Source organism: Myotis nattereri, assembly GCF_964212035.1.
Source record: "Myotis nattereri genome assembly, chromosome: 13".
NCBI lineage: Eukaryota > Metazoa > Chordata > Mammalia > Chiroptera > Vespertilionidae > Myotis > Myotis nattereri.
Genome location: NC_138088.1, coordinates 42,716,885 through 42,738,945, shown reverse-complemented (window position 1 = coordinate 42,738,945; position 22,061 = coordinate 42,716,885). Strand labels below are relative to the sequence as shown.

The window sequence follows — 22,061 nt, the reverse complement described above, 5'->3', positions numbered from 1 at the left end:
AAGCCATGAGCACAGCTGAGAAATGAGAACTTTCTACCAGACCTCAGGGAAAAGGATACAACCTGAAACTCTGCAGACATTCTCCCTTCCTCATCAGCAGTCAGAGACCCTGTCGCTTAGGTATCTGCAAACTGGGGGTCCTCTCCCACTATCCTTTCCCCCTAGCTATGGGGTGAAGGGAGGGAGGGGAGCTCCCTCTCTGTATCCCACCAGGGGACAGCTCAAGGTCAGAGGGTAAAGCATCCCCAGACACCATTGGCTGAGCCTGTTAGGGAGGCAGCACTTTTCAGTCTCTCTTCCCTGGCTGTGGTGCCCCCCCCCCCCCTTCCCAAACTATGTCAGCCCTTGCAGGAGCTTTTAGTGGAAATGAGCTCAGACCCACAATGGAGTCTGCCAGCCTCCTGCTCTCCCAGCTCCTCCCATTGCTCTTTCATCACCTCTTCTGTCTCACTGGGCTCAGGACCATCCCTCCATCAGGCCCCATCTGCAATCAGCCCCCCCACCACCCCTCCGCACCCCCCCCCCCCGCCGCCGCCCAGCACTCGCCTCTTTCACCCCTCCTTCCTTCCACCCGAGTCTTCACATCTTCATTTTCCCTTTTCTCAAAAAAAGAGTTCGTCAAACCCCTGCCTCACAGATCCCTCCCACCCCTTTCTCCTTCTCCCCTGGGACCTGCAGCAGAAGGGAGAGAAAGCGAGCCCCTGACAGGATTGATGGTCTCCCCCCACCCCTCCCCTCGCCTCCTCTGTTCCCTCCCCCCAGAGGCCACAGATTTTCCGCTACAAAAGGCAGGAGGCAGAGGCTGTGCGAGACCAGCTGCTCTCAGACTCCCTCTGCCCTCTGCTGGCCTAGCTGGGCTGGCCTTTGCTCCCTCTTTCTCAGGTGAGAGTGGGTACCTGAGGTGTCAGGTCCCCACCTCATTCCCCATGAATGCGATCGAAAGTCCGGAGGGGCAGGAGCTGCAAAATCTGGGGAGCGAAGCCTGGGACAACCCCGCCTACAGCGGCCCTCCCTCCCCACATGGGCCGCTGAGGGTCTGCACTGTCTCCAGTGCGGTGCCCCCCCAGCCCCAGCCCCAGCCCACGAAGCCTGAAGACAGACCCCAGGAGAAGGCTCACAGGACCCTGGTGTCCACCTGCTGCCTCCAGATTCGTCGGGGCATCAGAGGTAGCTGGTGGGGGAGGGTTTTCCGAGGGTTCTGGAGTCAGGGGGAGGGGTCACCAAAAGCTTGATGGTGGGGAGAAGTGATCTGAAGAAGAGGTGGACTCTCATGCCTCGTTGAGGTTTGTGGATTGTCTGTGTTAGAACTGCAGGCCCTAGAACACAGGAGCCAGCCCATGTTCCCCGGAGGGGAAGCCTGGCACAGTCATCACCCGGGGCCCAGAAGGGTACATGGGAGCTAGTTTAAGGAAAGACATGGATGTGATGATGCGCTAGACCAGCGGTTCTCAACCTGTGGGTCGCAACCCCTTTGGCGGTCGAACCACCCTTTCACAGGGGTCGCCTAAGACCATCCTGCATATCAGATATTTACATGACGATTCATAACAGTAGCAACATGACAGTTGTGAAGTAGCCACGAAAATAATTTTATGCTTGGGGGTCACCACGACATGAGGAACTGTATTTAAAGGGCCAGAAGGTTGAGAACCACTGCTCTAGACGGCCCCACCTGGAACAAGTGGGTCTTTCCATGCCTTCATTTGGGGACTTTGCTGGAGGAGGATAGGCCTGGTTAGAGTAGCTAGATTCAGCCAAGGGATAAGATGATGGGTGAGGAAAGGGGCTGGGATGGAAATGGGAGTAACATACAGGAACTGATGTGTGGGGATCACTGGGAGGGACCCTGCTGTTGGGGATCCTGGGCATCTCTCCAATGCCTCGTAGGACTTTGGGGGACAGCCCTGACTGAGAATACAGCTGAGAACCGGGAACTTTATGTCAAGACCACCCTGCGGGAGCTTTTGGTGTACATCGTGTTCCTGGTGGACATCTGTCTCTGTGAGTAACATCTGTCTCTGTGTACAATAACATCTGTCTGTGAGAAGCATCTAAGTGTACAGCATCTGTGTACGTACTTCTGCAGGGAACATCTTGGGGGAAGCATCTATCTGTGTGAGCAGGCTGTGTCCTGGGATCTTGATATTAATAACAAAATTCTATTTATGACCTTTTCAGCTGAAGATATTATGCTTAAAAAGTTGCTGAGTTTGGGAGAAGTCAGATAGATAGTTTAAAAGCCATTAATAGAAGTTGCTTTGTCCAGAGTTACAAGGGGAACCCAGTTTTTAAATTCAAGTTCCTGAAACTACTCAGCAGCCACTGTTCTCTATTGGCAGGTGGAAGCTTTTACCCTTTTGTAAAGAGCGGAAGGCCACTCCTTTCTGTTTGGGAAATATACTTTGGTGGGTTTCACATAGTTATTATACTATGTCTGCTCCATGTTTCTTTAGAGGCAGGAAGAAAAAGATTTAGCAGGTCTCAGAGCTCAGATCCCTGAAGAAAAAAAAAAGGGTTGGAGATGCAAATGGTGTGGTGATGGTCGATGCAGTCTAGGTTCTCCCATACAAGAGACCACCAGGCCACAGGCGAGATGCGAAGCTCTAGCTATAGACACAACTGAGGAGATTTGGTTTTGAGGGAAGCAAGTGAAAAAATAAAATGGTGAATCACAAAGGGATAGAAGCAAAGAAATGTAGATAATAATAAAGTTGGGCCCAACAGATTCTGTAAAGCCTATAGATAAGGGTGCTTTGTACTCAGGTAATTCCTTCTTTAAAAACTTGCACAAGTGAGGTTTGGCTAATTTTATAGAAGTGTGTGTGTGTGTGTGTGTGTGTGTTGTGTGTGTGTGCATGTGTGTGTGTGTGTGTTGATTAAAGCTGCTCCTTGGTTTGTACATCTAAGGTATCGCCATCAATAGGTACCTTATGCCCCACAGAAGGCTCTGGTTTTTGTTGTTGTTTTTAGGCTGCATGACTCTTTTGAAAGTGGAATCTGAAGGTCTGATATCAGTGTTGACAGATAAATTTGTTATCGTTGTGAGCCACCACATTTGTGTGAGCCCTCTAGGAAGCTGAGCACCTGCATCTACCTGTACTTTGGGACTCACTCCATGGGGACAGAGGGGGCAATTCTGTTTGCCATGGACCCTCAGCACAGACTGAAAAGAGACAGTGCATGTGGGGAACAATGGTCAACCCTACAGTGTGCATTTTGTGGGGCTCATTTGATCGCTTTCAGCAAACAACTGTCAGAAACTCATTTGTTGACATACTGATTTTTGTTCTCACCATCTGCTAGGAAGGAGTGTTCCTCTTCTTTTCAGCTCCCATGACAGCAGTTGAAACCCACAGGCAGAGCCTTTCTCTGAGTAAATGATTTGAACGTCTGTTTTTCCAGATTAGCCTTTGGAGCAAGATTGAGAGGTTCCTAGCTCCCCAGAGTTACGGTGAGCCACGCTGACTCCTCTGGAAGTGTGGGTTCTGGAACCCATAAGTTCTTTCTACCCATGTTCTCCACTTTTTAAGACCTTAATACACTGCTGAATGCTAGGTGAGCTGTGACTTTCCAAAGTCTGAGTCGTAGACTCAGTCCAATAATTATAGGACGTGTGAGATTTAGAGGTCATCAAGTTTAAGGATGCAAAAATCCCCTCTCTGTGATCCCTCTGTGGCAGGGGTGGGCAAACTTTTTGACTCGAGGGCCACAATGGGTTCTTAAACTGGACCGGAGGGCCGGAACAAAAGCATGGATGGAGTGTTTGTGTGAACTAATATAAATTCAAAGTAAACATCATTACTTAAAAGGGTACGGTCTTTTTTTTTTTTTTTTAGTTTTATTCATTTCAAACGGGCCGGATCCGGCCCGCGGGCCGTAGTTTGCCCACGGCTGCTATATGGTGCTCTATCTAGTGTCAAACCAGCCCTATTGTGGGGAGTATCCATAGGGATCTCACTGTTTCATGGGGAACCCATTCTACTGCAGGGCAGCTCTATTTCCATCCATCCATGGAGCCCCATCCTCTGTGCCAGATTTTGGACTGAGGGATTAAGAGATGGCTGATTCTTGGGCCTTTCAGGGGTTTACCTTCTTCTCTTTAGAACTTTCTTCTCTTCAGCCATCTACTTCCATGTGACTCTCTGAAGCCCGAATGGGTTCAAGGTCTGGCACTTTCAATTATCAGCTGTGTGATCTGGGGCAAGTTTGCTAACCTCTGCTAGTCTTGGAGAATGATCATACCCGGCTGACAAGACTGTTGTAAAGGTTAAATAAAATGGCCCACTAATATGCTTAGTGCAGTGCCTAGCACATGATAAATAATACCTACTATTATTTTTAACTCACAACAGACATCATAAAACTATTCTGCAGTGTCCTGAATCCAACATGTAATGGAGGGTGATAGAGAATTAACCTGATACCTTTAAACCTCTGAAAACCTCCAGCTCCTATGGAGTTGGGTTCTTAGCAAAAGACCTCGAAACCATTAAACTACCTGAGGATGTGTCATTAACTGCCTTTGACTTTGAGAATTCCCTGTCCACAAAGTGCCAGCCACCTCAAGAACTTTCTTATGAAAAAGAAATTGGAGGCTTTCATATTCTGATGGTTCCTACAACATTCAGTAAAAGAGTACTAATACTAGTTTCCGAGCCCCCGTCCTCTCCAGGCCTCTTCATTTTTTTCAGGCAAATCTTCAGACACCATCCAGCCTTGGACATTAACCTCACCTCACTGACATCTCAACATCCTGTCAGCCTCCCTAAATCCTAAGGGGGTGCAAATAGTTTCTTCAAAGGCAAAATAACTTAAGTTTTATAATAGTTTTGGGCCCTCTGAAAGGGCCACCACACACAAGCAAATAAGAGTATACATGTGGTATTAAAAGTTAATTGGGGAGGGGTATGATTAAAAAGAAAATGTCTAAAGAGGCTCTCGGGTTGGGGAATAATGCAGAAAGGTTCAGAAGCACGTAACTAGACCCATCTAAGTTGGCTAGTAATGTTCTGACAAGGTATACTGACTAAACTCTGCTGCCTAAGAATAGGGATGCAGCCCTAACTGGTTTGGCTCAGTGGATAGAGAGTCTGTCTGCGGACTGAGGGGTCCCAGGTTCGATTCTGGCCAAGGGCATGTACGTTGGTTGCAGGCACATCCCCAGTAGGGGGTGTGCAGGAGGCAGTCGGTAGATGTTTCTCTCTCATCGATGTCTCTAACTCTCTATCCCTCTCCCTCCCTCTCTGTAAAAAATCAATAAAATATAAAAAAAATAAAAATAAAAAAATAGTAAACATTAAAAAAAAAGATAGGGATGCAGGTCTGCAGGGTGGCTGCTGCGTTGCTCTATCAGGATGCTGTCTTCTAAGAGCTGCAGCGCCATGTGGTTGGACATGCACCTTCACCAGTGTGCTTTGCTCTGTCAGCTCCTGTGATGGGCTCAGATGCTCCAGGGCCCGTGTTCGGTATTACGGTAAACACTGTGGCATAATGAAAAGATGTGAACATTGAAGTCAGACAAACTAGATTCAGATACCAGCTCTGCCATTTACTGGTTTTGTGACCGTAGGTAGTTCCTTTTTTGGTAGAACAAGGATAATAACACTTACATTATGGAGATTACATGTACAAAGACTTTAACACAATTACTGGTAGTAATCATCTTTGTATTACCTAATGAAATTTCAAAACACTAACTTGAGCTTCTAGATGGTTGTAAAAATACCTTTCAAGGAAGAAGCCAATCTGAAAAGGCTATGTACTGTATGACTCCAACTATATAACATTCTGGAAAAGGAAATACTATGGAGAAAGTGAAAGGATCAGCCATTGCCAGGGGTCCAGGAGAGGGAGAGATGAATAAATGGGGATTTTAGGGCAGTGAAACTACTTCTATGATATGATAATGATGGATACGTATTGAACTTTTGTCCAAACCCATAGAATGTGCAACATTAAGAGTGAATCCTGATGTTAACTATGGGCTTTGGATGATAGCGCTGTGCCATTGTAGGTTCGCTGATTGTAACAGATGTGCCACTCTGGTGTGGGATTTTGATAGTGGAGGAGGCTAGGCTATATAGGAGGAAGGAGTGTATAGGAAATCTTTGTACCCCCCACACAATTTTGCATTGAACCTAAAACTGCTTTAAAAGGTAAAGTCTACCCTCATTGGTTTGGCTCAGTGGATAGAGCATCAGCCTGTGGACTGAAAGGTCCCAGGTTCGATTCCGGTCGAGGGCATGTACCTTGGTTGTGGGCACATCCCCAGTAGGAGGTGTGCAGGAGGCAGCTGATCGATGTTTCTCTCTCATCGATGTTTTTAACTTTCTATCCCTCTCCCTTCCCCTCTGTAAAAAATCAATAAAATATATTTTAAAAAAAGGTAAAGTCTATTTTTAAATATCTGGTTTGTAGTTTGCTCCTCATATAGGGATCGTGTCATTTGAGCAGCATCCACTTCTGACATTAGACCTTTAAGTTAAGGCATTTTTCTCCAGAAGACCCTATTTTTTTCACCACCACCACGACCACCACCACCATCATCATTAACAGCACAAACAACAAGCCTTTATTGAATAATTTTTCAATGTGCCTAGCACTATGCTATCTACATTATCTCATTGATTGCTCCGGGTGAGCCCATGAAATTGGCTCTGTTATCACTCCCATTGTACATATCAGGAAAGGTTTAGATATGCGAAATAGTTTGTCAAAAGCCACACAGCAATTGAGTGGCAGAAGCAGGAATCCAATTCAGTGTCTGTTGGCCTGACTCAAATTCTGAGGCTGTTATCTGCTAGAGTCTACTCCAGTCTCTCTGAAGATGTGACACACATGAGTCTCAACACCCATCAACATCTTAGCAAGAACAGCTCCCTGCCCTACCATAACAGAAGCAGAATCTTGATAGAATTCTACTACCTGATTACTTTCCTTTCTTTGTATTGCTGTAGTTACAAACTGATATAGACTGGCCAGTGTCGCTCAGTGGTTTGAGGTCACAGTTTGATTTCCCATCAGGGCACATGCCCGGGTTTGGGGCTCAATTCCCAGTGTGAGGCATGCAGGAGGCAGCTGATCAATTATTCTCTCTCATCATTGATGTTTCTATCTCTCTCTCCCTCTTCCTTCCTCTCTAAAATCAATAAAAATATGTTAAAAGCTGACATAAACATTTAAAAAAATCTTAAAATACAATTCACCTATAATTCACCACCACAACACCAAAGATACTTTCATATTACCAGTCCTTATCCATATATTTACACATTTTACCTAGTTGTATCATATTTTGCACTTTCACTTACATTTATATCATAAACATTTCCTCATGTTTGTAAGTAGTTTTTATATTTTCATTTTAATGATTACAGTCATTCCACAATTAACTAAAGCATTTCACTTGTTATTTCAGTATTTGCCTATTATAGGTAAATATACCTATCCTTGCTGCTTTTTTTTACTTTTGTTGAATTATTTCCTTGGGAATTTCCAGGGAGAGATGTTACTAGGCCAAAAGATAGGAATATCTTCTCGGTGCTTTCTCTGTGTTGTCATTTTACCTCTGTAAGGGACCATACACATTTATTATGCTGCCAGTACCAATTTTGTCACAAGCTCACCGATATTGTATATTTTCATTTATAGTTTTAATTATTACATAAGCATCAAATGGTGCAATTTGCCTTATTTGTCCTGATCACTAGTGAGGACGGACACTTTTCTCATGTTTTAATTTTACTGTGTGCATTTATTTTTGTGTTAATTGCATTAGGAAGGTAAGTGTTAAGAGGGGCAACGAAGCAGTTGGGGGATGAAGTTTGGAGCATTAGACCGTAGGTGTGGGACCAACCACCAGGGGGCTCCTTTCCAGGATCTGGGTTCCTGGGGCTGCAAACAGCCAAGGAAGTTAGACATCACCGGCACAGCGATTTGGCCTGGGATGGGCCCTCGAAAATTATAATGGCCAGCCATACCGACCACATTTCTTCTCCCTCATGCTTTATTCTAGGAACTGGGCGGAACTAGACGCCAGGGCTATTTGGTATCTCATCTGGCTAAAGTGGAGCTATCTTTTTTAATGCAGGCAATGTGGGTGAACCATCAGTCTTCGCATAATAACCTTATCAGTATGCAACCCTTTAAACCTTACAAAGAGCTTTCACAACTCTTATCTCACTCGATCCTGACAACAGACCTGTAAGAAATAGGTATGATTATTTCTGTCCCACAGATTAGGAAGCTGTTATTATTGTCATCATCAGTAGTTGAGGAGTGATCCATAATTCAGAATGGCCCCTGACAGGTGGAGTTGGTCCATTTCCTGGGCAGGGGACGTGCTGGAGAATGGCCGTTCTGCCTCCACCCTCCCCTCCCACCATCAGGACATTCATGAAACGGCTTCCATTCCTTTGTCTTCTGGGCAGGAAGGCTGTAGCCTTTTGTTGTTGGAGGAAACACTGGAGGTCTTTGTGTGGAAACAATAGCTGTTTGTTTTAGGAGACAGGATTGTCATCTCAAAGGTGCACCTGGGACTGGCCCTGTATAGGAGTGGCTCTGGGCCAGGACAAGGCTGGGTCTGATCACCGTGGAGTTGGGGAGGAGGGCAGAGACCCTTGGCCTTTGTGACTTGTGACTACATGCCAGTTAACATCAATTGGATGCTCTTTATCCATCACGGGTTATAAGCAAATGCCTGCCTATTATCACTCTACTTTCTTTTTTTTTTTTTAAATATATTTTTATTGATTTCAGAGAGGAAAAGAGAGGGATAGAGATAAATATCAGTGATGGGAGAGAATCATTGATCATTGATCGCTGTTTCCTGCACACCCCACACTGGGGATTGAGCCACAATCCAGGCATGTGCCCCAAACAGGAATTGAACTGTGACCTCCTGGTTCATAAGTCGATACTCAACCCCTGAGCTACACTGGCCAGGCTCATTCTACTTTCTTTTAGTGGATTTTAAGGTTCTGTCCATCAATTGGTGGAATCTTGCATTAACAAAAGAGGTTGAACTAAGCTTGGAGATCGGGAAGAAGATGACTTTCTTTTCTTATTGAGATATAATTGACATCTAATATTGTATTAACTTTAGGTGTGCAATCTGGTTTGATATATGTATGTATTGCAAAATAATTAGCACAATAAATTAACATCCATCAACATGCATAGTTAAACTTTTTTTTTGTCATGAGAACTTTTAAGATTTACTCTCCTAGCAACTTTCAAATATGTAATACAGGATTATTAACTGTAGTCCCCATGCTGTACATTACATCCCCCGGACTTTTTTATCTTATAACTGGAAGTTTGTACCTTTTGACCACCTTCACTATTTCACCCACCCCCCTCACTTCCTGCCTCTGACAACCATAGATCTGTTCTCTGCATCTATGAGTTTGGTGTTTTGGGGTGGGTTTTTTTTTTTTTTTTTTAAGATTCCACATATAAGTAAAATCATACAGTATTTGTCTTTCTCAGTCTGACTTATTTTACTTAACATAATGCCCTCAAAGTCTATCCATGTTGTTGAAAATGGTAGGATTTCCTTTTCTGATGGCTGAATAATATTCCATTGTATTTATATACAGCACATTTTCTTTATCCATTTATCTGTTGATGAATATAAAAGTTGTTTCCATGCTTTGGCTATTGTAAATAATGCTGCAGTGAACATAGGGGTGTAGATATCTTTTCAAGACAGTGATTTCATTTTCTTTGGATAACTACCCAGAAGTGGAATTTCTAGATCATAAGATATAGTGGTTTTATATTTACTTTTTGAAGAACCTTCAGAAAAGCTCTTATTTGAAGTTATCTTTCTTGACTGAGCATCCTTAGAATTGACAAGGGGAGAAACAGAAGTATATTGGAGGTTCAGGAAATTGTAGTTGAGCTTCTATTTCGTATGTGGCACAGCTACATAATGATGGCAGAAAATAATTGGTCACATAGAACTATGACATTAATGAAGGCACAATGGTAATGGAGAGAGCATGGAAACTGGAGTAAGATGCCTTGGTTTATCTGATAGTACAACCTGTTAACTTGGTATTAGCCATGTCCTTTGGCAAGGTAGGTCAAGATACTTAAATCTCTGGAAGCCTTGATTTCCTTATATATCAAATGAGAATAATGTGAGCTTGGTGAAAAACAAATAAGGTGCTTTGTATAGTGCCTAGCATAAGTGAGCTTTCAATAAATATCAGTTGTCATTTCACATCAAGGCATAAATTCTAAAAATATTGAAAAGTAAAATTTAACCCTCTAGAAAACGGAGATCTGTTTGAAAGCATCAGAATAACGCTTATGAAGGATCAGAAAGGCTAGCCCTCTAGAAGTGGTCGCCAAAGATTAGGAATGGCCATAGGAGGAGGATTTCACACCTTTCCTAGCATATTCAGTTTCCATGGCCCATCCAGACACAGAGAGTTATAAAGTTCTTTTCATATGAAGGTGAAGTGATCTGAGCCAGCTCAACCTTAATAATAGGGATTTAGCCCAGCCAGAGTGGCTCAGTGGTTGAGCGTTGTCCTATGAACCAGAAGGTCATGGTTTGATTCCCAGTCAGGCACATGCAGGGGTTGCAGGAAACAGCTAATCAACAGTTCTTTCTCATCAGTGATGTTTCTATCTCGCTCTCCCTCTCCCTTCCTCTCTGAAATCAATACAAATATATTTTTTAAAAAAGAAAAAAAAAAAAAAGAGTTGACAACCAGTTCAGAGCAATGTTAATTCTGAGCAGTAACAGATTTGGAGAATTAGAGAAAAAGCTATGGCAACCAGTACCACCTAGTGGCCATTCTGAAGGCGCAACAATTTAATCAGCCTATTGTCATTAGGAAAAGTTCAGCTCACTGACCATCAGCTCTAACTGTGTAATGGAATGGGCTCTCAGGAGGCAGAAATTTGTTTTCCAGCCCATTTTCCAGATCCAGAAAATTGAGCCCGAGTCTTCCAGATACTTAGGATAGGTAATCACAGATATGGGTTAAAGAGAAGTAAAGTCATTTATTGGACTTCATTGAATGGAATGGGGAAATGTGAAGTAACAAGCTTCCTTCTTTGCTGATGTCCCCCTTGGAAAAGTATGATGTTGCTTGTGTCTCATCTGAGGCCATAGTGGCCCCTTTTCCCTCCAAGATTATGAACAAGCTCCAGTCCACCCCTTTCCAGATGGAGTGGTAGGAGAAAATGTAACCCAAGATTTGAAGAGGAAAATTCTTAAAAGGGAATTGCTCATTAGAGGCCAGTAAATCCTATTTAAACATTTTTATGTAATTACAGACTTAAAGAAAAGCTGTAAGAGTAATACAAAGTATTCTGAGCTCCATGCACCCAGATTTCTCAAATATGAACATGTTACCATGCTTGCTTTCCCTTTATCATTCTCTCTATATATCTAGCTACATACACATACAACTGTTTGAGAGTAAATTGCAGACAAAAATGTCCCATTACTCCTATACTTTAATGTATATTTTCTGAAAACAAGGACATTCTTTTATCAAAGTCAGAAAATTATCCACGAATCAATACTATCATCTAATGAATAGACCTCATTATACTTTCACCAATTATTCCACTAATAGCTTTCATAGCAAAAGAAAAAAATATGGTCCAGTATATAATCCTAACTAAATGCACACATTGCATTCAGTTGTCATGTTTCTTTACTTTCTTTTAATCTACAACTATTCTTGAATCTTTCTTTCTCTTTCATGACCTAGCTAAAATATTTAGCAACAAAATAAATCACAATATTAGCAAATTACACACTACAGGAAAAAAGAATCCATTAAGGGTCAATCTGTAAAATAAATGGCTATACTCTTCAAATTCTGCCTTTTAACCAGAAAACTTATACTTTCCCTTGACAGCCCTACTTTAGACTGGGTGTCTGTCTTAGGGTGGTTGGTGGAGATCCAGTCCTTCAGGGCAAAGGTCAGGTCCCTTTTTTTTTATTTTTTTTAATCTGGAGATGCTCTGAGTTCCTCTCTCAGGAGACAGCTGTGCCCATCAGGATGCAATGGGGCCAGAGGTGCCATGCTTACCTCTGACCCCCATGGCTGCAAACTGACTCCAGGGTCCAGGAGACCACATCTCCATTGTAAGGTGTTTGGCCAAGGCCTTGGAGTCCTCTAGAATTTTCAGGCACTTTCCCAAGGGCATAAATATAAGGCAAATAAAATGAAGCACTATCTGACGCAGAAGATGACATCTTCTTGGCTCCAGGAAGTGAGAACTAGGAAGGTAAGCTGGTTCAGGAAGAGAAACGTGAATTTTCAGAATGGCAATGTCAAGAGACCATTACTGAGTGGAGTTCAGTCTCTCTGAGGTAAGTTAGGAGGGAAGGAGGAGACCTTGTAGCCACAACCCTTCCTTAATGCAGCCCCTGGTTTCCCCAGTGCCACCATCAGCCTCCCCAGTCAACGCTAGGGGGTGGGTCTGATAGACTTCCATCTAGGTAGCATTGCTGGCCCAAGGGCAATGGGTTTTCCTGTGTTTTTTGTTTGTTGTTGTTGTTGTTTCTGGAGAATGGAGATGGGAACAGTGAGAAGGATGCCTTTTGGTTCGGTTCCTAGTGACCTATGGAATGACAAGCTCCAGTGCCTATTACTACACCAAAGTCATGTCTGAGCTCTTCTTACATACCCCATCAGACACCAGAGTCTCCTTCCAGGCCGTCAGCAGCATGGCAGACTTCTGGGATGTAAGTATGACATAACCTCTACACTTCCCTCTCCTTCTCAATGGCCTGAAGGATGAGGCCACATACAGGCCAGAGTTCAGGTATGTCAGACAATGGATGAGGCCATATCCAGAGACTAGTATCAGGCTGAATCAAAGAGTCATGAAAGGATTAATGGGTCAGATTAGAGTTAAGGTAGAGGTAGGTGAGAGATCAGGATGATGATCAGGGCATCAAGCCAGTAATTAGACTAATATTGGAAGTCAGAGGTAAGACTGAACTTCTAAATACATATTAAATAAAGAGGAAGGCCACATTAGGCCAAGATCTGATTAAGGTTCATGGGTCAGCTGAGGAGTGCAACAGAAGCAGACTGGAGACAAGGTGGGGGAACAGGGACTGAGGGCAAAGGTCATTCTAAGGGTAGAGGTCAGGATGAGGCTGGGTCAGACTCAACCCTGCTTGTGGTCTAGTTTGCCCAGGGCCCACTACTGGACAGTTTGTATTGGACCAAATGGTACAACAACCAGAGCCTGGACCGTGGCTCCCACTCCTTCATCTATTATGAGAACTTGCTGCTGGGGGTTCCAAGGCTGCGGCAGCTGAGGGTCCGCAATGACTCCTGTGTGGTACATGAGGACTTCCGAGAGGACATTGTGAGCTGCTATGACGTCTACTCTCCGGACAAAGAAGAGCAGCTCCCCTTTGGGCCCCTCAATGGCACAGCGTGAGTTCCCACACCAATATTATAGGGCTTGCCCCTCTGGGCCGGACACCATCCCAAGGTTTGGAAACCACTTCCACAGAGCCATAGGGAAAAGTAGAGGTAGAGCCTTGGGGTACTCAGAGAAATGGGGAGGGGGATTTCTCCGAGTCCCAACTTTGGCTGTTTGGAGACTTTGGTCTGAGTCATTCAGGAACAGAGAAGGTTCATTAGCAGACTGAGCCCTAGCCTCAGGACTTGTTTCCACATACAGGTCACAGTCACATTTGCCTTACTCTGGAGGCATTCCTGCCAGAGACAGCACTTTTTTCCTTGCCCAGAAGTCACTTGAGAATATGGAGAATTGACGAAGCATCGATACTGTCATATGAGTCAGTATCGATGCTTCAGGGTTGGCAGTCCGACCCTTGGAACTGATAGGGAGAGCAGCAAGGAATCAAGTATCGATGACAAATTAGGAGAGAAAGGGAGAAAGTATGGCTAGGACAGGAAAGAAAGGGGTCCAGGGTAGAAAGTTTGTAATCAGAACAGTCATGAGGTTACCCAGCTAGGTACATGACCACAAGAACAGAAAGAGACTCTTTTGTATTATATGGGCCTGGTGCTTCCTGTAAAGGGCCTACTCAGGGTGGGGTCAAAAGTGGGGCTTGGGTATGTGATCCCTAGTCTTGGGTGACATCATGAAAAATTAGGAGATTTACACTTGAGTTTCAGTTTGGCCACTAACTAGCTGGATCATCTCAGACACCTCTGAGGCTCGGTTTCCTCATTTGCAAAATGTGGATAATGTTTATCGTCAGTTCTAAAACCGATGCTAAACACCCAACAAGATCATGTATGTGAAATATACATTCAGAGTGTCCCAAAAATGTATACTTATTCATTTCAATGGGTTAAATCAGAAAAGAAAGACACATTGGAATTACTTATTCAAAGTGTGTGTGCATTTTTTGGGAGACCTTATATATGTGAATGTATATATAATACGTATGGAACTGTAAAGCCCAGATAATCATAAAGTATTGCCGTTGCCTTGAGAGATCAGCGTTAGGCTGACTCAGACATCTGCTTAGATGGCTTCTTCCTCGACAGGTGGACATACCACTCACAGGATGAGCTGGGGGGCTCCTCTCACTGGGGCCAGCTCACAAGCTACAGTGGAGGTGGCTACTACCTGGACCTTCCGGGATCCCGGCAGGGCAGTGCGGAGGCACTCCGGGACCTTCAGGAGAGCCTGTGGCTAGACAGGGGCACTCGGGTGGTCTTCATCGACTTCTCAGTCTACAATGCCAACGTCAATCTTTTCTGTGTTCTGAGGTGGGTCCCCTTTCCCTACTGTATCCCTCCATCCATGATTCCTGGTTCTTTTCTCTGCTCGAGGCCCTTCCCTAAGCATGTAACCTGTGCTGGGGATAGGGAGAGAAGGGAATGGGAGTAACTGTCCCTGCCCAGGCCCCACCAGACATCTCGCCTCCCACAGACTGGTGGTGGAGTTTCCAGCTACAGGAGGTGCCATCCCATCCTGGCAAATCCGCACAGTTAAGCTGATTCGCTATGTCAGCAACTGGGACTTCTTTATCGTTGGCTGTGAGATCATCTTCTGCATCTTCATCTTCTACTACGTGGTGGAGGAGATCCTGGAGCTCCACGTCCACCGACTTCGCTACCTCAGCAGCATCTGGAACATTCTGGACCTGGTGGTCATTTTGGTGAGGAAGAGATATCTTGGACTTGGGACATATTGGGAGGAGATGGGGGATCAACCCTGATAGGGGCTCCGAGTCATTCCTTTGAGAGTCCCAAGTCCTCCTTATGACTTCTGGTCAAATCCCTCTGTAACAGCTCTCTGAGCAAGAGGCTGATGTTTCCCTGACTCAGCCCTGGGAAAGCCTTGTCTCCCACATCCCTCCTCCCTCTAGTTTTTAATCCAGACCCTGCTCTTTTCTTTATGTACTTGACACTCTGTTCCTCATCTGTCTCTTGCCTTTATGATCCCCTTTGAAACTCCTGCCTTTTCTCTCATATTAAAATATCCTGCCTCTTCATCTTTGTCTAATTACTATTAATAAGACACATTAATTTCCTGACCAAGGCTGGGAAGTGGTGGGGGAAATAAACTTACTTGGCTCCAGTTCTCTATGGTCCTTTACAACCTAGGTATTTACCATTGGCCCCAGAACCTTCTCTTGGGCTTGAAGACGCTCCCCAATAATCCTATCCAGTTCCATTTGAACCTGGGATAGTCAAGAACTCAGCAATGAAGCGTGTTTTGTTTCCCACCTGTGTTACCCCTATGACTTCATCGCTGACCTTCCCTTGAGATCTCCTTGACTTTTCTGACCCCTCAACCCCTGTGGTGACAGCTCTCCATTGTAGCCGTGGGCTTTCACATATTCCGAACTCTTGAGGTGAACAGGCTGATGGGGAAGCTCCTGCAGCAGCCAAATATATATGCCGACTTCGAGTTCCTCGCCTTCTGGCAGACACAGTACAACAACATGAATGCCGTCAACCTCTTCTTTGCCTGGATCAAGGTACCCTGGGAGTCCTTACTCCCAGTTTCACCTCAGTGCACTCATTCTCCCTTCCTCAATACTTGCCTCATTTTCCTTGCCTGTTTTGGCAACTCCTGTGACCTCCATAGTCCCCTGAAGTGGATTGTTTAAAGATTTTCTCTTTTCTTTCTTAATTGCTTGGTTCAACATGGTCCTACCAGATATTCAAGTACATCAGCTTCAACAAAACCATGACCCAGCTCTCCTCCACGCTGGCCCGCTGTGCCAAAGACATCCTGGGCTTCGCTGTCATGTTCTTCATCGTATTTTTCGCCTATGCCCAGCTCGGCTACCTGCTTTTCGGGACCCAAGTGGAAAACTTTAGTACTTTCATCAAGTGCATGTGTGTGTCCTGTCCCCTTCCCTCTTCCCTGGCCCCTCATCCTCTAACTCCATGGGTGTATGTAGCCTTGGGGAAGCTGGGTATATTCACGTGGGCATGTCTGTGCTTAAAGCATCTGTGTGAGGGTCTCTGGAGGCCCAGATGCGTGCGCTCAAGTATCCGTGCATCCTGTCCTGTCTCCATCGGATTGGGCTGGAGGTGCAGTGAGGCGTCTGTCTGAGTCCACTAAAGAGCAGTTAGGAAAGTGGATGGGGTATGGGTTGGGATCAGGGTTATGGTTAGGCTCTGGGTAAAACCCAGAGCCTGGTCTCTCAGTTTCACTCAGTTCCGGATCATCCTTGGGGACTTTGACTACAATGCTATCGACAATGCCAACCGCATCCTGGGACCTGCCTACTTTGTCACCTATGTCTTTTTCGTCTTCTTTGTGCTTCTGGTGAGGGTCCTTCTGAGAACAGGGTGGGGATTTGGGACCTGAGGGGGGAGATGTAGAAGGCCTGCAGGGTGGGGTTTTGACATCCCCCCACCCTGTTCTGCATTCAGGATTACAATGGGTTTTTTAAATCAAAGATGGGGAGTGTGTTGTGGGGGTGGACTGGATCTTCTGAGAGCTGGCTAATATGATTGGTCAGTGTGGTCAGCATGGTCAGGTAGTTTACTCAGTATAAGGGCATCTGCAGGCTACCTCACTAACATCAAACCTGTATTCCCAAGGATGGAGAGAGAAAAATGCCTCATTAGAAGGGGCTTCACCTAAAAGCTTCCAAAACTCCCCTTCCTGTGGGGATCGCTAGCTGTTTTTACTTCCACTGTTGTGTAGTTCTTTCTTCCTGACAACCATGAAACATCTGGGTTTGATTTTTATTAACAAAGTAGCAGGTTTCTTTATTTGATCAATAGATAGGGATACAGACATGGATTGATGATAAAGAGATCACAATTATATTAACACCTTGGAAAGTTTCTGGCTTCAGTGCCTGGTGGGCCCTTACATGAAGGGGCTGTGGCATATGTTGGGGTATCTTTCTGGTCAGGTTACTGTAGCAATAGAGTGAGGTCACCACTCCATGACCCATCACTAACAGGACTGCTCAAAGGCTGGGCTCTGGGGACCTTGAGATTCAGGGGTTAGTGGGCTGCAGATCTGGTGTCAAAAGCATGGCCCCTTTAGAACATGTATAGATCATTAATAGGGCCAGTGGGCTCCCTGCTGTTAGTGGGTCTGGGCATGAGGACCCACATCCCTGCCTTACCCTTCAGAACATGTTTCTTGCCATCATCAATGACACATATTCAGAGGTCAAGGAGGAGTTGGCTGGACAGAAGGATGAGCTACAGATTTCTGACTTCCTGAAACAGGTAACTACTAAGTCTCCTTGAGCTGCATATCTACAACAGGGCCCATGTCCAAGGCTCTGTGTCCTGGTCTGTTCCTGACTGATGTAGGGGCCTGTGCTCTTGTGTCCGTTCAATCTGTCCCTGGAAGCCTGGAATCCTGTGGATGGGGGTGAGGGGAAGGGATGAGGAGGAGGCTGTGGGAACTGGTGCCTGTTTCCCTTTCCAGGGCTACAACAAGACCCTACTGAGGCTGCGTCTCAGGAAGAAACAGGTTTCAGATGTGCAGAAGGTCCTGCAGGGTGGGGAGCAGAAGATCCAGTTTGAGGATTTCACAAACACCTTGAGGGAGTGAGCAATCAGAGATCCAGCTTTCTCTGATATTGGTCTATAAATCCTTGACCCTCAACCATACATCCTTTGCCTATAAGCCTCTGATCTTGGCCTATGGGTCTCTGCCCTTGGCTAATAGGCTTTTGACCTTGGCCTATATGTCTCTGATCCTGTCCTTCAGAATTGTGCCCTTGGTTTGAAGGTCTATGACCATGTTCTATAATGTTGTGGACTTTGTTGAACCAACTCTTGGGAGTAATGTAATATAATTCCATGATCATTGTATACATCCCTCACTCCCACAAAACTCTGATCTTGGTTCCATGCTCCCCCACAAACACTGGTTTATTTCCTTAGCTATGCTCTCCCAGCTTCCCAGTTAAACATATTAACAAACACTAAAGAAATATATTGTAAGTACCAGCTGTAGGCCAGGCACTGAATAATAAGCAGTTGCTCATTGCTAAGGTATCCAGTGAAAGGTGGGACATAGCAGGAGGTGAGGCCATAGAAATGGGCAAGGACCACAGTGGGAAAAGCCTCAAACACTACTACTCTATCCAAAGGATAGGATGCTCAAGAGGCATTTTAAGCAGGGAAGGGGTATATTTAGACCCATACTTTAGAAAGATCAATTACCCTACTTGCATTATAGAGAATGGATTTCAAGTAGGGAGTAAAGGGGAGGCTGAGGAAATGGAGGGCAGGTTATTTAAGGCAAAGAGATTTTGCATTGTAGGAGATCACAAGGGCCTGAACCAGGAGACAGGAATGAAAGAAATAGACTCAAGTGATTTCTTGGGGGTAAAATTGCTAGACCTTGGAGATCCCGGCTTTCCTATGAGGTGGTCCCTTTCTTCCCTAGAGAATGAGACTCCTGCTAGAGTCTGGCTAAACGAGTAGGGAGTCCATAATCAAGAGATCACAGCTACAGTTTGTCAGAAGTTATTTCATCATCCTGTTCTCCTCAGACTGGGGCACAGAGAGCACGAGATCACTGAGCTCGCAGCTACCTTCACCAAGTTCGACCAAGATGGGAATCATGTCCTGGATGAGAAGGAGCAAAAACAAATGCAACAGGACCTGGAGGAGGAGAGGGTGAGCTCAGCTGCTTGGTGGAGAGGTAGTACAAGGAAATTGCTCACCCTCCCCTCCCTGTCAACTTGCCCAGAACACAAACCCAAACTGAAAACCTTCCAATAGATGAGCAGGAAAGAGCTTTCTAGAATAGTAGTTCTCAAATTGCTGCATTTTAGAATGCATGGGAGCCTTTAAAAGTCCTCATACTCAGCCCTGGCCAGGTGGTTTAGTTGGTTGGAGCATCATCCCATGCACCTAAAGGTTATGGGTTTGATATCTGGTCAGAGTGCATATAGTAGGCAGCCCATCGATATTTATCTCTCATTGATATTTCTCCCCCCCCCCCCCGCTTCCTCTCTCTCTCTAAAATCAATAAAAAACATATCTTTGGGTGAGGCTTTTAAAAAAATCTTTATACTTAGGCCACACCCTAGACCAGAATCACTGTGTGTGAAAGTTGGGGACCCCAGAAATCAGTACTTTTTAAAACTTCCCAGGTGATTCCAATGCATAGCCAAGGTTGAGAACTATTGCTCTAAAATAGTCTTTAGGGGGAAAGGTCCAATTGCTCAAGAATCCCTGATGATTCCTTCTTTTTGAGATTTTTCAAACTCTTATCCTTAGCTGTCAGTAGTATTCCTGCTTCATCCCTTTCTAGTGTAGACCAAAAAGTCAAGGGCAGGAGGGACAGTACGAGGAATTCTGGTATTGTCCCTCCTTTCCCAAACTGAGTTGGCCTCTAGTGAACACCTCATTAATCAAGGCCTCAAGGAGCTTGCGTTTTGTTTCTTTGGGTTGTGATTCCTTTCCAGAGGTTGGGCCAGCTTTGTGTCCAGGGCCACTACTCTGATTCCATTGTCTCCAGAGTTTGAGAGGGAAGGGGGGCATAGCAAGAACTATAGCCCAAGGCCTATTCCTGAAAGCAAATTAGAACAAGAGCTGATGGCTTCCCAGAGTCATCTTCTCCTCTCTGACCTCTGACTTCCTGATCAGGTGGCCCTCAATGCTGAAATTGAGAACCTGGGCTGGTCCATTGTGAGGAGTTCACCAGGCAAATTGGGTCCAGAGGCTACCGGAGCAGGTGACTGGGTTTCAGGAGAAGAATTCTACACGTACGTGCAGCCAGGGACTGAGAGCTGGCTGTGTTTAAATATCCTACCTTGAACTTCTTTCACAACCTTCTAATCCTCTGTCCTAGCCTAGGAAGAACTTCTTCCCCCATTTAATTCTCCCTAAAGGCTGGGTCTTACCTTCTTTTCTTCCAGCTAGACACACACCATTCTGTTCTCCTTCCCCTGCAGACACTCAATCCCCCAAGCACATATTTCTGCTTCCTTGGTCTCTCTCAAATCCTGAACAGGCTCACAAGGAGAGTTCTGCAGCTGGAGTCTGTCCTGGAAGGAGTCCTGGCCCAGGTTGATGCTGTGGGCTCAAAGCTAAGCATGCTGGAGAGGAAGGGGCAGCTGGCTCCCTCCCCAGGCATGGTGAGTGGCCCTTCACCCGAGTCCTCTTGGCTCCCCACAGTTGAACTCTACCATCTTCTCCACTCAGTGGGTGGAGGCAAAACATTTTTGAGAGGTCTGTTTTCAGGCTATTGGGGTGACATGTGCTTCACAGTAGTCAGTGCATAGGGGAGGTTAGGGGTGGGGGCAAGGCCTACAGGTGGTTGCTCTGGCCTGAGGGATGCGTTGGCCTCTAGGAGATGGTCTGGGATTGGAGAATCAGATCCAGATAAAAGGAAAGTGGGAGACAAAGTCCCCTTTCTAATGACCTGTCTGTTCCTTTTTCTTCTAACAGGGGGAGCAGGCATTTGGGAACACCTGTAGCCAGCCCCAGCTGTGATTCCAGCCCCCTGGGGAGTCGAGGGTGGGCAGGACAATGGTGGGGGAGGGCTCCAAAAGCATCAGACAGCAGGCTCCTCTCTCACTGCCTTCCCAGAGGCCCCCTCTGCACATTCCCTCTATTTCTAGGGCTACAGTTCCCACCATTGCCACCGCCAAGTCCTACCCTGTGTCTGGCCTTTGAAGCCCACGTTTCTGTGTGTAACCGAGCGTCATGCTTAGGCTTGTGACTCCGTGTTTCTGTGTGTGGCTCGGCAGCTCTGCATAGCTCTGTGAAATAGTATCTTCCACGGGGCCTCTCACACCCTGTGCTTCCCATCTCTGCTGTAGTGATTAAACAAACCATCAAAGAGGTCAGTAACAAACAGAATAAAGGAAGGGAGGGTAATGATTTCCCCAAGCATCTGGATAGTCATGATTTCTGAAAAATATAGCATCCAAGAGTAGCAATATCTAGATGTCTTCCTACTTACCAGTGAGTCTTACCCATTGGACATCTAGAGACCTTCTTCTAGAACCTATTGGGTTCTTGTCTTCCCCCATAGGACTTCCCTGTAGAAGAGAAGGGGAAGTCATATAGGTGAGGAGACTCTCATGTGGGGAGATGACAATGTCGCAGGGGAGCTGGAGTGATTACCTCCCCAACCTGAGGAGACAGTCCATGAACGCTCAGTGGAGGATCCTACTCCCAACCTCCTCCAGAACACGGAACTGAAGGGGCTGTAAACCAGGATGAAGTTGGAGCCTGAGGAAGATCAGGCAAAGAAATGACCCCAAGATTCAGTGATCTTTGGATTAAGATGTGCTAGGCTCTGACTCTATTCTTCCATTGGACAGTGTGGGTTTCCCTGGTGACTATCAATAAAAATCCTTAGGAAAATCAAGTCTGTGCACTTGCTTCTGGGACTGTAAGGGGAAGAAAAGAGTTGGAACTGAGAGTCAACTTTGTCCTTGGGGTGGGGACAGCTCATCCCTGCTGGGAGGTCTGGAGTGGAGGCAGTGGCAAGATGAAGGAGCTGGCTGCTCCGGGAGTCCTGAAATAAGATCTGGCTCATAGGAATGGTTTGAACTGGTGGGCACTATGATTGTACCATTAGAGACTGGAGACAGTCACCTAGGAGACTGGTCCTCAGAATGAAGGGAATAAGGT

General features: G+C 45.6%; 1 protein-coding gene across 1 annotated transcript; it reads left to right on the top strand.

Moving 5' to 3' along the window:
* Positions 1–1,769: 1,769 nt before the first annotated feature.
* On the top strand, positions 1,770–21,787 carry PKD2L1 (polycystin 2 like 1, transient receptor potential cation channel; the record flags this gene model as incomplete). The annotated part of the gene is made up of 14 exons (XM_081105225.1): positions 1,770–2,001; positions 12,594–12,721; positions 13,174–13,427; positions 14,517–14,741; positions 14,905–15,133; positions 15,788–15,958; positions 16,141–16,322; positions 16,638–16,758; positions 17,583–17,681; positions 17,887–18,008; positions 18,962–19,088; positions 20,064–20,182; positions 20,431–20,554; positions 20,868–21,787. The coding sequence occupies 14 exons, from the start codon at positions 1,770–1,772 to the stop codon at positions 20,910–20,912; spliced, it is 2,178 nt and encodes a 725-aa protein (XP_080961351.1). The 3' UTR covers positions 20,913–21,787.
* Between the last annotated feature and the right edge of the window lie 274 nt (positions 21,788–22,061).